The sequence below is a fragment of the Bombina bombina genome, chromosome 7 (genome assembly GCF_027579735.1).
Source record: "Bombina bombina isolate aBomBom1 chromosome 7, aBomBom1.pri, whole genome shotgun sequence".
Taxonomy (NCBI): domain Eukaryota; kingdom Metazoa; phylum Chordata; class Amphibia; order Anura; family Bombinatoridae; genus Bombina; species Bombina bombina.
The window spans coordinates 603,513,562-603,527,534 of NC_069505.1; the positions used below are offsets into that span (position 1 = coordinate 603,513,562).

The 13,973-nt window shown below is 41.0% G+C and overlaps 1 protein-coding gene across 1 annotated transcript; it reads right to left on the bottom strand.

The window, feature by feature from the left end:
- Positions 1 to 3,524: 3,524 nt before the first annotated feature.
- On the bottom strand, positions 3,525 to 13,744 carry LOC128667216 (glyceraldehyde-3-phosphate dehydrogenase). Its single transcript, XM_053722155.1, has 12 exons — positions 13,674 to 13,744; positions 13,516 to 13,559; positions 9,738 to 9,837; positions 9,545 to 9,651; positions 9,341 to 9,431; positions 9,144 to 9,259; positions 8,985 to 9,066; positions 5,229 to 5,380; positions 5,070 to 5,148; positions 3,941 to 4,024; positions 3,772 to 3,869; positions 3,525 to 3,694 (listed from the first exon to the last, which is right to left on the bottom strand). Exons 2-12 carry the CDS (start codon positions 13,536 to 13,538, stop codon positions 3,625 to 3,627), a joined length of 1,002 nt encoding a protein of 333 aa, XP_053578130.1. The 5' UTR covers positions 13,539 to 13,559; positions 13,674 to 13,744; the 3' UTR covers positions 3,525 to 3,624.
- Positions 13,745 to 13,973: the final 229 nt, after the last annotated feature.

The window sequence follows — 13,973 nt, forward strand, 5'->3', positions numbered from 1 at the left end:
GCCTAGACTGTCTCTTTAAAACTCATGATTCCTAATAGGGTATGTAATTTTAAACAACTTTAGAATTTACTTTTATCAAATTTGCTTTGTCTCTTGGTATTTTTAGTTAAAAGCTATACCTAGGTAGGCTCATATGCTAGTTTCTTAGACCTTGCAGACTGCCTCTTAGCAATGCATTTTGATGTTTTTCAAAACTAGAGGGCGTTAGCACAATTATCTAGATGGCACAAATTAACTCACATAGTTACATGAGATTGGCTTAAATACAAGTCTGTCAAAAGCACTGAGATAAAGGGACAGTCTGCAGAGGCTTAAAGGTAAAAAATATATATATAACTATTTGGTTATGCAAAACTGGGGAATGGGTTATAAAAGGATTATCTTAAACAATTCTGGTGTAGACTGCCCTTTTAAACAAAAGCCAATATTCAATAGAAGCAAACTAGAAACCACTATCTGAACCATGAAAGCACAAATTGGGTTGGGTCCATTAATGGAAGCACTTTAGTTGCTTCATGGTTTAGGCTTCCAGTAGCGGTGGTAATGACAGACTAAGGGAATTTATAACCCTCTGGGATATGCATAAAGCTATCCTGATAATTCATTACAAGCTGATGAAGTCCAGCAGACTTGATGGTGCTTGTTATTTCATGTGTTGAGAATTCTCATCACTGAGGTCAGTTTGCAGGAAGCGGTTTAAGATAGGCGCAGAATCTGCCAACATGATTAGATACAATAAACCAGTCTGTTATGAGGAACTTGATCCAAATAAGGAGTTTCTCACAATTGCCTGGAGGGAACTTTTTTTTTGGAGGTGACCCAGGAAATCTGCTGAAAGTTTTATAATAGGACTTGGCTGGAATTTTGCCCATCTATTAGTGCGCTTGGGTTGAGGGATGTCATCTCAGCTTGTAGGACAAGGACACATTTTCATCTAGGGTTCTATTGGAAGGGCTGCGTGTATGATAGCATTAAAGGGACAGTTTACCATAGAATTGCTATTGTTTTAAAAGATAGATAATCCCTTTATTATCCTTTCCCAGTTTTGCATAACCAACAGTTATAATATACTTTTTACCTCTGATTACCTTGTATCTAGGAACCTTCTTCCAGCCCCCTGATCACATGACTGTTTATTATCTATTGTCTTAAATTTAGCATTGATTTGTGCTAAATCTTAAATAACCCCCATGTGCCTGAACACAGTGTTATCTATATGGCCCATGTGTACTTTGTCTGTTGAAGAGATTTAAAATGTGATAAGAGGCAGCCCTCAAAGGCTTAGAAATTAGCATATGAGTCTACCTATGTTTAAATACCAACAGAAAAAAGCAAATTTGATGATAAAAGTAAATTGGAAAGTTGATTAAAATTCCTATCTGAATAATGAAAGTTTAATTTATACTAGACTGTCCCTTTAAGTTACACATTAGATACTACAGATTGTATTGCTATGTTCTTCCTTGGCAGGCCTACCCTAGCGGACGTGCAGAATGGCTGACATTGCTGCCCTGGGGCTGCAGTATTCCTGTCTGCAAAGGAATTCACAATGCGTGAGAGCTCTAAAGCGTCACCGCCCATGATTTATACATTAACAGGTATTCGCTCTATCAAGCACGATATAAAACCAAGAGTGACAGCTGCCTGATTATATACGTATCCTAGAATTCACCACTAAGTGCATTAAAGCTGACGATTCAGGGGGAACATCTGTCTCCTTCACAAGCCACATAATGTCAATAGGTTTGCACAGTGAATTTGAAAACCCCCTAGAAGTGCTGAATGTTGTAATATTTGTGTACAATACCTCATCCTTTACCGACAGGCTTTAGTGTGAGATGGGGGGGGGGGGGGAGTCACTTCCAAGTCTATAAAGAAAGCTTTGGTCCTTAAAGGGACATGAAACAACTTTCTCTTCACGATTTCAGTAGATACTAATTTAAACAGCTTTCCCATTTTACTTCTATCAAATTTGCTTCATTCTCTTGGTATTTGTTGAAGGAGTAGCAGTGCACTACTGGTTTCTAACTGAACACATGGGTGAGCCAATGACCATATATATGCAGCCACCAATCAGCAGCTAGAACCCAAGTTATTTGCTGCTCCTGAGCTTTCCAAGATACAAGAGAAGGAAGCAAAAAGTAAATTGGAATGTTCTGTGACTGTAAATCACGAGTCTAATTATGGACTTTCTAGTCCCTTTAATGTATTAACCATGATCATTTAAAAAGGTCCTATTTAATAAATTGGTTAAAGGGAGGTCAGTAAATCCAACATTGTTTCAGCCAAAAAGACAAACTAGCAGCCCATCAGCATTGATTTCAGCAGATTAGCCTAAAATTCCTTAAAGGGTCATTAAGCATTAAAGGGACAATCTAGTTAAAATTAAACTCAAGATTCAGATAGGGCATGTAATTGTAAACACCTTTCTAATTTACTTTTATCAAATTGGCTTTGTTCTCTTGGTATTCTTTGTTGAAAGCTAAGCCTATGTAGACTCATGCTAATTTCTTAGCCCTTGAATGTCGCCTCTATTTCAGTGCATTTGACAGTATGTTAGAAAAGGTTAATTTGTGTGCCAGATACCATTGTGCTCACTCCTGTGGAGTTATTTATGAGTCATCACTGATTGGCTAAAATCCAAGTCTCAAAGAACAGAAAGGGTAAGTTTGCAAAAGCTTAGATACAAGGTTATCAGGAGGAAAAATTAAAGGGACAGTCTAGGCCAAAATAAACTCATGATTCAGATAGAGCATGTAATTTTTAACAATTTTCCAATTTACTTTTATCACCAATTTTGCTTTGTTCTCTCGGTATTCTTAGTTGAAAGCTTAACCTAGGAGGTTCATATGCTAATTTCTTAGACATTGAAGGCCACCTCTTCAGAATGCATTTTAAGTTTTTTTTACCACTAGAGAGTGTTAGTTCATGTATTTCATATAGATAACACTGCTCATGCACGTGAAGTTATCTGGGAGCAGGCACTGATTGGCTAGACTGCAAGTCTGTCAAAAGAACTGAAATAAAAGGGGAGGTTTGCAGAGGCTTAGATACAAGATAAGGTTAAAAGTATATTAATATAAATGTGTTATGCAAAACTGGGGAATGGGTAATAAAGGGATTTTAACACAATAAACATTCTGGTGTAGACTGTCCCTTTAAGTTTATGCAAAATCTGGGAATGGTTACTTTATTACCTACTTTTTTTTTTAAATTAAACTGTTCCTTTAAATACGTTGTATAACAAATAGTATAAGTCATTAAAATACTCTAGTCACGAGGGCTGCCATGTTGAAATCTACCACCAGCACTGGAGTGGCTGCACATATGCAAGGAACCTGCAGTATTCATGATGGGGGGGGGGGGGGAAGATGCATGAAGTTCAGGACCTTATGACAGCAGCATATGCACAATATATATCTATATCTCTTCTTATGGAGGAGCTGCCAGTCAAGATAAATGGTTAAGTGATGTCATATGAACAGGTGGGTGCAGGTACCAGACCGAATGACACAAGTAGGATGTTGAGGGGAACAACTGGTTTATTTAATGACACAGAAACCGTTACACAGACTAACGCAGATGACTAAGAGCACCCGCAGGCACAAGAAGTTACTAGACAGACTATTCCTTGGATTCCATATGGACCATGAGATCCACCACACGACTGCTGTAACCGAACTCGTTGTCGTACCTGTAAAACAAGGAGGTAGGTCAGTCACATGCTCTAGTGATACCAGAGGTAAGCAGCTGTCACGTCTCACCACTCACCAAGATATGAGCTTCACAAAATGATCGTTCAGAGCGATTCCAGCGTCTGCATCGAAGATGGATGAGCGAGTGTCTCCGTTGAAGTCAGATGAAACGACCTATAATCAAAAAGGATATAAAACTCCTGTTCTGTTTCCATGAAAGATAAATCTATGTGTCAAGCACCCACCTGGTCCTCTGTGTATCCCAGAATGCCCTTCATTGGTCCGTCAGCTGCAGCCTTAATCACAGCCTTTATTTCATCATATTTAGCCTGCCGGTGAAGATAAGCTGGTTACTTGAGTTCTGCGTACAGCGAAACCCTACATACCCTTAGCTCTAAACCAGTCATGGGCTGCGTTCGGGCAGCGCTCCAAGCGAACTGGAACTCGCTTGGAGCGAGTTTCTCACACTTGCAAGTGAGATGGCTGGCGTTTTTTTGAGCGCTCTGGTGACGTAAGTCCCAGCGCTTCCAGGGTGCTGGAAAAGCTGGGACTTCTCAGAGCAAGCTCAGACGCTTGGAAACATGGCAGCCTCCACACACATGTTGCTGTGGAGGCTGCCATGTTTATACATATATAATATGATTTTTCATGTGCTCTAGAGAATGTAGCCCATTTCTTTTCACTTCGTAGCGTATGAAGTGAAAAGAAATGAGCTACATTATCTAGAGCTCACAAAAAAAAAAATATATATATATATATATATATATATATATATATATGACGTTCAAGCATTATGTCTAATTATGTGTATTTCACGATCGAGCGAGTTAGAGATGCGTGGGCGGGGGTCTGGGAATTGCCAATTTTGATCCCCAGAGCCAAGAATGATTTCCCCAGTCTCTCTTCGCAACTCTGACCCACCTCTATTCAGTGCAGGATAAGCTACAGGGGCTGAGCTGAGAGCAGCTGAATGGAGGTGGGTCAGAGTTCCGTTGTTTGTGAAGAGACTGGGGAACTCATTCTCGGCAGGCACTGGCAGCCCAGCAACAATACAAGGGAGCTTAGTAAAAACGTTCGCATGCGCAGTCCATTATTGTGCAGCAGATCCCTTTGCGCATGCAAACGTTTTCTCGAAGCTCCCTTGCTTGTGACGTCACCTAGCGCCATGTCATCGCTGGGAGTGAAGCGCTTCCACTAGCTCCTGAGCGCGGCCATGGACATATGCATCCAAGATATTACCCAGACACTGGTGTGTCGACTACCCCCAAAAAAAAGTTAATGGCTCATTGGCAGCGAGTAAAGTGCTCATTTACTGTATTAGAATAATCTCTTCTGGTCACCCACTCATCTACATTTCCTACAACCAATACTCACAGGCTTAGCCAGGCGACAAGTGAGATCCACAACAGACACGTTTGCGGTTGGAACACGGAAAGCCATGCCGGTCAGCTTCCTGTAATGAAGATAAAGTTACACATGTCCTTTAATTACAGCAGCTTTTTTTACATAACTGGAAGTGCTACCCCATCTCACCCATTTAGTTGTGGAATGACTTTGCCGACAGCCTTTGCTGCCCCGGTTGATGCTGGAATGATGTTTTGTGCGGCACCGCGGCCATCTCGCCAGAGCTTGCCTGATGGACCATCTACGGTCTTCTGGGTTGCGGTGTAGGAATGGACAGTGGTCTAATACAAGAGCACACAGTTTAAAAATGGACATCAGTAGATACATGCTAGACATTAAGATATGTAATTAAATCTACTCTACTGAAGCCAAGTATAAATCTAGTTTCATTAAGTTCAACCACTTCCTGCCCTTAAGACACTCCATGCTGTCCTAACTGCATTGGGCTTGAGCACAGGATTAAACTTCCTAGACATTTAGTTATACTGAAGCCATAGGCGCTTCCTAAATGGGATTGTGTCCGAGGGGGTGCCTAGCATCATAGGCTTTCCCTTCTAACACAACCCCATCTCTTGCGATTGCATGAATTGGGTAATTTCACATCAGAACTTTGTAAAGTTTAATGAATTAAAGTATCCCTGTTTTTAAGAGTATTTTAAAATACTTTACATTCTAGATCTTAGTAATTTTACAGTTTAAAAAAAAAAATAAAAAAAATACAATTTTATTGAAACCTTCATTCAATGGTTGGTAATTGTGCATGGTTTGAAAGACACTAACCAGAAATGCTTGTTGTACCTTAGACTGCCGTCTTTCTTCAGTGCAGCATCCAATCACATTGCATGCCATATGACACGTAACACGATATGCTGCACTGAAGACAGACCGCAGTCTGAGGGGGTGGACAGAGGGAGAGATTTTGGAACTGCACATAAGTTAAGGTTGCAATAAAATTGAAATGCATTTTTAAATTACTATTAGTTTATCACCAACACGAGTAGAACATTGTTCAATTAAAACTGCTTTAATATTTTATGGCTGGCAGAGGTTTCAGCCTAGGCAGTCCCTAATTTAGGCTTATGCATGCGTCAGTCAGTCAAGCTTATTCAGACACTACTTAAAGGGATAGTAAAGATACATACACTAGTGGGAGCTGCTGCTAACTGGTGCCTGCACACATTTGTTTCACGATTGGCTAAATAGATATTTTATGTGTTCTGACATTAGTGCAATGCTGTCCCTTCAGCAATGGCTAAGTGAAGACAATATAATTAAATTTAAAAGTTTATATTTGTATGTTCTGAATCATGACATTTTGGGGTTTACTAATGATTAGTCTATTCTCCCAACTGCTTTAGCTGCTGCAAGCAAAGGGATATAAAAACCAGTTTTATTATTGTAATAAGATGACTAATCAGTGTCTTATACTCATTGATTTCTATAGCCCACTTTAAGCTTAATTTATGCAGGGCACTTTTTTTCCAGTCACAAGGGGATGGTGGTCTCTAAAGGAAGAGAGAGGCGCTTCCCTTAGTGCTTGCGTCTCCTAAACTTCAATTAACTGTGCGCCAGCTTTTCTATCCGTCTTATAGGCAGTGGCAACTTCAAAGTGCAGATTCCACAAGAGAAGCAGCGTTGTCCCCCCCCTCAAAAAAAACCAACACTTGTATCCCTTTAAACACATGCACAGTAGCATGAAAGCACCGATTATGGCCCCGGATCAGTTTTATTCCTTTACATTTTATAAACCCCCACACTGCATGCTCATTTGGAGCAGCAAAGTTAAAATGAGCATAGTGTCTACAGCATAAGCTTCCAAATGTTTTATTTTGGAGAGGATTCAAAAGGTAGAGACAGCAGTAACGTTTCAGGTTATGCGCCCTTAGTCAGACAATCAAACCAGAAATGTTGCCTTTTTTTGTAAGTTTGAATCCTCCCCTAAAATAAAGAATTTGGAAGCTTATGCTGTGGACACTATGTTTATTGGATATACTTAGGCGCTGGCAGTGAGCTCCTGTCTGCGTTTACAGTGCTCTAAGATATTTGCTGGTATCCTTATATTGAATTGATCCAAATGAGCATACACCCAGATTGGATATGGGCATGTATTATCTGCTGTAACCTGACAGGAGCTAATCTTAACCAGCGCCGTACCCTTACGACGCTGCAGTCCTAGGCTTCTCTGCCGCAATCTTGCTCAAAAGAGCAAGAGTGCACTATTTCTGCATGCCCCACGAGTGCCAGTTGTTGGGAGCAGCTGTAGGTAGGCAGCCCATCACTTGGCTAGTTCTGGGAAGAGGGGCGGGAGCGCACATGACTGCTCACCAGTCTGGCAGTCCCAAGTACTGCCTGCAGCCTAAGGGAGAGGGGAAATTGATTTAAAAATCCATCTGGGAGGGGGTAGGACATGAAGGGGCAGCTACACTATGGAAAAAATGGGGTACAAAAATAAAAATCAAATTTTCAAGAAAATGGGTACTGCTGGCAGACAGCAGCACAAAAAGAGGGGGTGGGGAGAATGTCTAGAGCTGTTGTGGGGGTTAGGAGGGAACCTACACTGCAAAAAATTAATATATACCACTTTTATTTTAGTACTGGCAGACTTTCTGCCAGTCTGTAAGATTGTGGGATGGGGAGGTAAGAGCTGTTTGAGAGGGGTCAGGGGGTGGCATGCGTCAGGCTGATCTCTACACTAAAGAGAAAATTAACCCCTTAACTGCTGGGCATAATACAAGTGTGGTGTGTAGCAGCATTTAACACTTTCTAATTACTAGAAAGCAAAGCCATATAAGTCTGCTATTTTTGAACAGAGGGGATCCCAGAGAAGCATTTACAACCATTTGTGCCATAATTTCACTAACAGTAAACAATTTCAGCGAGAAACCTAAAATTGTGAACAATGTTTTATTTGATTGCATTTGGAGGTAAAATGGTGGCATGAAATACCAAAATGGGACTAGAATACTTTAAAAAATATATGTCAGACAATCCAAAGGATAGTCAGAGATTCCTGACAGATAAATAAAAATTGCCTTGTCCTTAAGGGATTAAAGTGACAGGCAAGTCCATAAAATTAAACAAAACTCATTATTCAAATAGGGCATGTAATTTTAAACAACTCCTTTGTTCTCTTGGTATTCTTAGTTGAAAGCTAAACCTAGGAGGTTCATATGCTAATTTCTTAGACCTTGAAGGCCGCCTCTAATGCATATTGATAGTTTTTCACCACTAGAGGGCATTAGCTCATGTGTTTCATATAGATAACATTGAGCTCATGCATGTGAATTTACCATGGAGACAGCTCTGATTGGCTAAACTGCAAGTCTGCCCCCTTATTCCAGTTCTTTTGACAGTCTGCTGATGCTTAGATACAAGGTATTTAGAGGTAAAATGTGTACAATTATAACTTGGGTATGCAAAACTGGGAAATTTGTAATTAAGGGATTTTTTTTTTTAAAAAGATAAGTGGTGTTAACTGTCCCTTTAAAGGGATACTCAAGTCAAATTTAAAATTCCAGCTCTCTGAATCATGAAAGTTAAGTTTCCAATTTACTTCCATTAACAAAATGTTCAGTCTTTTTATATAGTTCGAGTCACCAGCTCCAACTGAGCCTGTACAAGTTGTCACAGAATATATGTATTCTCATTTGTGATTGGCTGATGGCTGTCACATGATTCAGGGGGAGTGAAAAAAACAAAACAAAAACACACTACTCATTTGAAGTTCAGACTAAGTGCTATAGCATTGTCTTTATCGTGCATTTGTTAATTGTGCAAATGCACTGTATTTATTGGGGTAAGTGACGATTTATCTAGAATGTCCCTTTTAAATACTGGCTTAATAGTAAGGTCACTGCACAAAAGAGAAAGCCATACACAACTCACCATCAGCGCTTCCACAATACCAAAGTTGTCATTGATAACTTTTGCCAGAGGAGCCAGACAGTTTGTGGTACAGGAGGCGTTACTGCAGAACCAAAAACACAAGTTACTCCTGTTCTGATATTCTGACCGCTCCCCCCCCCCCTTGACCTCACCACTCACCTAACAACTTTGAGGGAGTTCTTGTATTCATCATGATTGACTCCAACAACAAACATGGGGGCGTCTGCGCTGGGGGCGGAGATTATAACACGCTTAGCACCTCCCTTCAAGTGAAGCTATGGATAAAGAAAGAAAAATGTTAAGTTGGGGGGGAGGGAACAAAAAACCTGCCATCAAAATTGGGATTTGATACTTACTGAAGCTTTGTCAATAGTTGTGAAGACACCTGTAGATTCTACTACATATTCTGCACCAGCATCTCCCCATTTAATGTTGCTGGGGTCCCGTCTAGAAAAGGAATAAATATTTAGGAGTATTCCCCAACTAGAAGTCACAAAACAGGGTCACTACATAGTCGCTGCTTACCCTGCCCACAAGGTGCACCCACCCTTAATACTTACTCAGAGAAGACTGTAATTGCCTTATCATTAATAATCAGTTTGCCATTTTCAGCCTTCACTGTTCCCTTGAATTTGCCGTGGGTAGAGTCATAATTGAACATGTAAGCCTGCAAGATTTGAGAGGTTTAAAAAAAAAAAAAAACGTAACATGCCAGAGTTCTAGCCAACAGACTAAATGCACAAGCCGACTCACCATATAACTCAGATCTATGAAAGGATCATTGATTGCCACGACATCAACTTTGCCAGAGATTATGGCAGCACGAGTGACCAGACGTCCAATACGACCAAACCTAGTTGGAAAGAGGCCAGTGTAAATAGGGTGTAGTATCATTTCATTGTGCTATTTCAAAACTACAGTCACTTGTAATTTGATTAAGCCAATTAAACTATTCATATGTGACGGGGGGGGGGGGGGGAAAAAAAAAAAAACACAAAAAAAAAACCTACACACCTTGCTAACTAGGGTTTTTGTGAATGTGAGTATGTGCACAACTTGACCTACTACACCCCCGTCCCATAATTTTCCAATGTACCAGGAGTTCCAAAGGGGGTTGAGCCCACAGTAACAACCATGACCCTGCAAATTTAATGTTTGCTCTATAAGTGCAAAGGGTTTAGAGTTCCCCAATAGGCCACAGTAAAGCTAGTACTTGTTCCCTGGACTGAAAAATACTCAGCACTTTAAGAGATAACACAAGTATCTTGATTGACAATACATTTAAACAAAAACCTTCAACCATTCCCCAATTTAGTTACATTAAATTTACATCATTTTCTTGGTATCCTTTGAAGGAGTAGTAGTCACTGCGTAGCTAGCTGAATACCTCAAGTGATGAGGCAACATGTGCTGCCACCAGCTAGCTCCCAGTAGTGCAAGGATGCTTTGCTGAAAGCAAATAAGTAAAGTGGTTTAAGTGTATGCTCTGTCTGAATGAGAGTGGGTTTTGTCCCTGTCAGAGCAAATTATACTGTATAGCAAGGGTTAAACTCTTAATTCAGGACTTTAACTCTACAATACCACTGAAGCATTAGACCATAACAAATAACCTGTAACATGCTACAAACATTAGCTATTTTACTGCAAGGAACAAAGCGTTTAGCCCCTGCTGAGGGTAGACAGTGAAGATGTACAAATCAATTCCAGCATCAAAAGTTAAGACCTTTATTTTCTCTTAAAGGGACATGAAACTCAGTGTCTTGATTCAGATAGATTTTAAACAACTTTCAGAATGCGCTACCCAGGTTCTGAATGAAAAATGGGCCGGCTCCTAAGCTTACATTCCTGCTTTTTCAAGAAAAAAAAAAATATAAAAAAAATTGAGTAAACTAGAAAGTTGCTGCTCCATCAGAACCATAAGTTTAATTTTGACTAGACTATCCCTTTAATTCACCTTTATTTTTTCTTTGCTCTTAGTATCTTGTTGAAATGCAGGGACTTATGCTTAGGAGCTGGCCCATTTCTGGAGCACTATATAGCAGCACCATTTCCTGACATGTAGTGCTCCAGATGCTACCTAGGTAGCTCTTCAACACAGGACATGCGAATGAAGCAAATTTGAAAAGGATAGGCTCCGTCTAAATTTGACAAGAAGTCTTTGGTTTCATATCCCTTTAACAGGGTCATTAGGAAAAGTGCTACAGTTAAAAGAAAGGACCTTTATTTTCTCCTAACGTTTGAAGTAATTTGTACATTTCTTGGTGAGATTTGGCAATTTGATTCTGTGCCCTCGTTTGTGCCACAGGTGTGCAGATTTCCACAATTTGTTTTATTTTTGCGAGTTAAGTTACAACACCAGTAATGCACCCCTGGCCCAAAGCAAACATGTGGCCAATGTAGCGGACTTTGTAAAATAACCACTAGACGTGGGCGGCACATGTTGCTGCCTTCGGAGTCTTTGACGGGAGAACCATAGGCCCAAAAAAAAAAAAAAAAAGCACTTCTAGTTTGGATTGTGCAAATGCAGTGTTATCCCTTTATCGGTATCCCAGTCATGGGCTGCATGTTATGTAACGGCAACCTCCCCTCTAGCTTAAAACTGCATGGATAAAGAAATTAATCACATTGTAGTCTGCATAATTGATTATGTACTGCGGAGCATCCCTGGGGAATTTTATCAAAGCTCTGACATCTCCCCCCTCCCAGTACCAGACACAGGTGACCCTCTGACCTACAATGTTTTATTTGGTTCCAGACACACAGGGCAAGCTGTTTCCACTCCAGTAAACTTCCCCCTGAGCAGATAGCTTGACTATCTTATGTGTTTCACAATCACTGACTGAACAGGGAAAGGGGGGGGGGGGTTTAGGAACATCAACATTCAATGTCACTTAGCGCCTGCACAGGTAGGCCAGAAACCAGCTTAAAGGGACATAGCCCTTACAATATAATGGTCCCTCATGCAGTATATATTTAAAATTAGGAATTTTGGAAAGCAGCACTGAGGCACAGAACCCTGGATCAGCCACTTCCAGCATGCAATAAAATAAAGTCGAGTTCCATCCACCAAATATCTTTAAAAAAAGACATTTATTGAAACATGGCAGGGTCCAAAGTATGTCAACTAGGCCATGTGACTAAGTGCTGACTGTAGGCCTAAAACATTGTCTATTGGACATACTTTGGACCCTGCCATGTTTCAATAAAGGTCCCTTTTAAAGATATTTGGTGGCTAAAACTCATGCAGGAAAGAACATTTGTTTAAATGTATAGCTTTTAGATTGTTTTACTAGATTTAGAAATTGTATGTGCAATAGAACAACAAAACACTACAATGGCCATTTAAAAAATAAAGGTAAATTAACCCTATTGACTAGTATGACAAGGTAATACTTGGTAAAGCATTGCAACTAAAGGGTTAAATAAAAGCAACTGCAATGCAGTGATGGGGAGGAGACCCAGTAGGAGAGTTTAGTGATGCTAGTTGTAGCTACGGTAACTATTCAGATGGGATTAACTCCCGAGATGCCAGATAGATCACCACCTGGCACGTCATGCTTTGTTCAGTCACGTACCACTGAACCCCCACCCTAGCAGCCATCACTGGGTGATCAGGATGTGAGTCAGCACTTCCCCCAGCTTGTGAAATTACTGGTAGTCCCCAAATTACACAGAACTCATAATGAGACAAGCCTAGGCAGAAATGACTGCAACTCCCGCCCCCCCGTCTGCAAAAGGTGGATGTGACTGAGGGACACTATGACCTTGGGACATCTTTGAGGGATGCAGTAGTGAGACTGCACGTCCGCATTTCCCCACCCACAGGGAGGTGCACTGAAGGATGCTGAGGAGGGGGCGGGGATAACAGTCTCTGGTAAGCAAGGGGTTACAGCGCAGCCATTTTAAAAGGACCATCTCAATAAAACTGATGCACTCATGGAGTGATCTTTAGGCTTCTGCATCTCCCCAATAGATCCCAGTACAGACTTACACCAATGCAAGAATCACTTGCCTCAGGGTACATATTACAGACCACCACCTTTAGCCAAGGATCTAGTTATGCACTATTAACCCTTTACAGCTCCTTAACCAAGGCACTGAGCACCTAACAGATCACACACTTCTTACAGTAACCATTTCACCACCAGTAGCTATTAGTCATATAATGATACCCTTGACTAGAGAAATCCCTGTGCCATTAACCCATAAGGTCTTGTACCATTAGCTCACCTAACAGGGCAATAGAGACCCCCTCATTAACCCATTGCCTGCCAGCCATCCTCTTGTATTCTCATGAATTATATTATCAGGTGGTCAATTATTACAAACTATATCCACTTAACCCTTTAAACTGCCAGAAGGAAATGCATTAACCCTTTAGCCACCAAGGGTATAAACCTATGAGAGCCAGTAGTAATAAAAACTAAATAAAATAAACATATTGCTCATAACAAGCCTCAACTACCAAACCCATCACAAGTTAACCCCTCACCCCCAATTAACTCCTTTACACAACACATTTAAAACTTACCCGTTGATTCCTACTTTAACCATGATGCCAGTTGTTGATTGTTCCTACAACAGGGGGAAAAAAATGGAGCAATTATGTTTGATCCAGAGACTCATCAGTTGCTCATGAATAGATGCTCGCGCACACCCACCCCATAAGCGCAACCCTACTACACCTACCCCTCGTGCTAAAGTGTCCAGCCGCAGAGTACATGTCTGCGCAAGTAGCTAGTTTATATATCAAACGGATATCGGAAAACCCCGCCCACCAACAAGTGCCAACCAATCACAGCGACAGCCGTCATTGATAGCCCAATCACAGCGCTCATCACCTGACACTTTGCGCCAGGACACGGGCTCATCTCTATGCCTGTCACAAAACTCCCCCCCTTTCCTCGGGCGCGGCGCGCTCGCACGTTCCTTTTAGGAACGCGCATGGCTTTTAGTCAACTCATAAGCAGCACCTGAGAGAGCACGCCG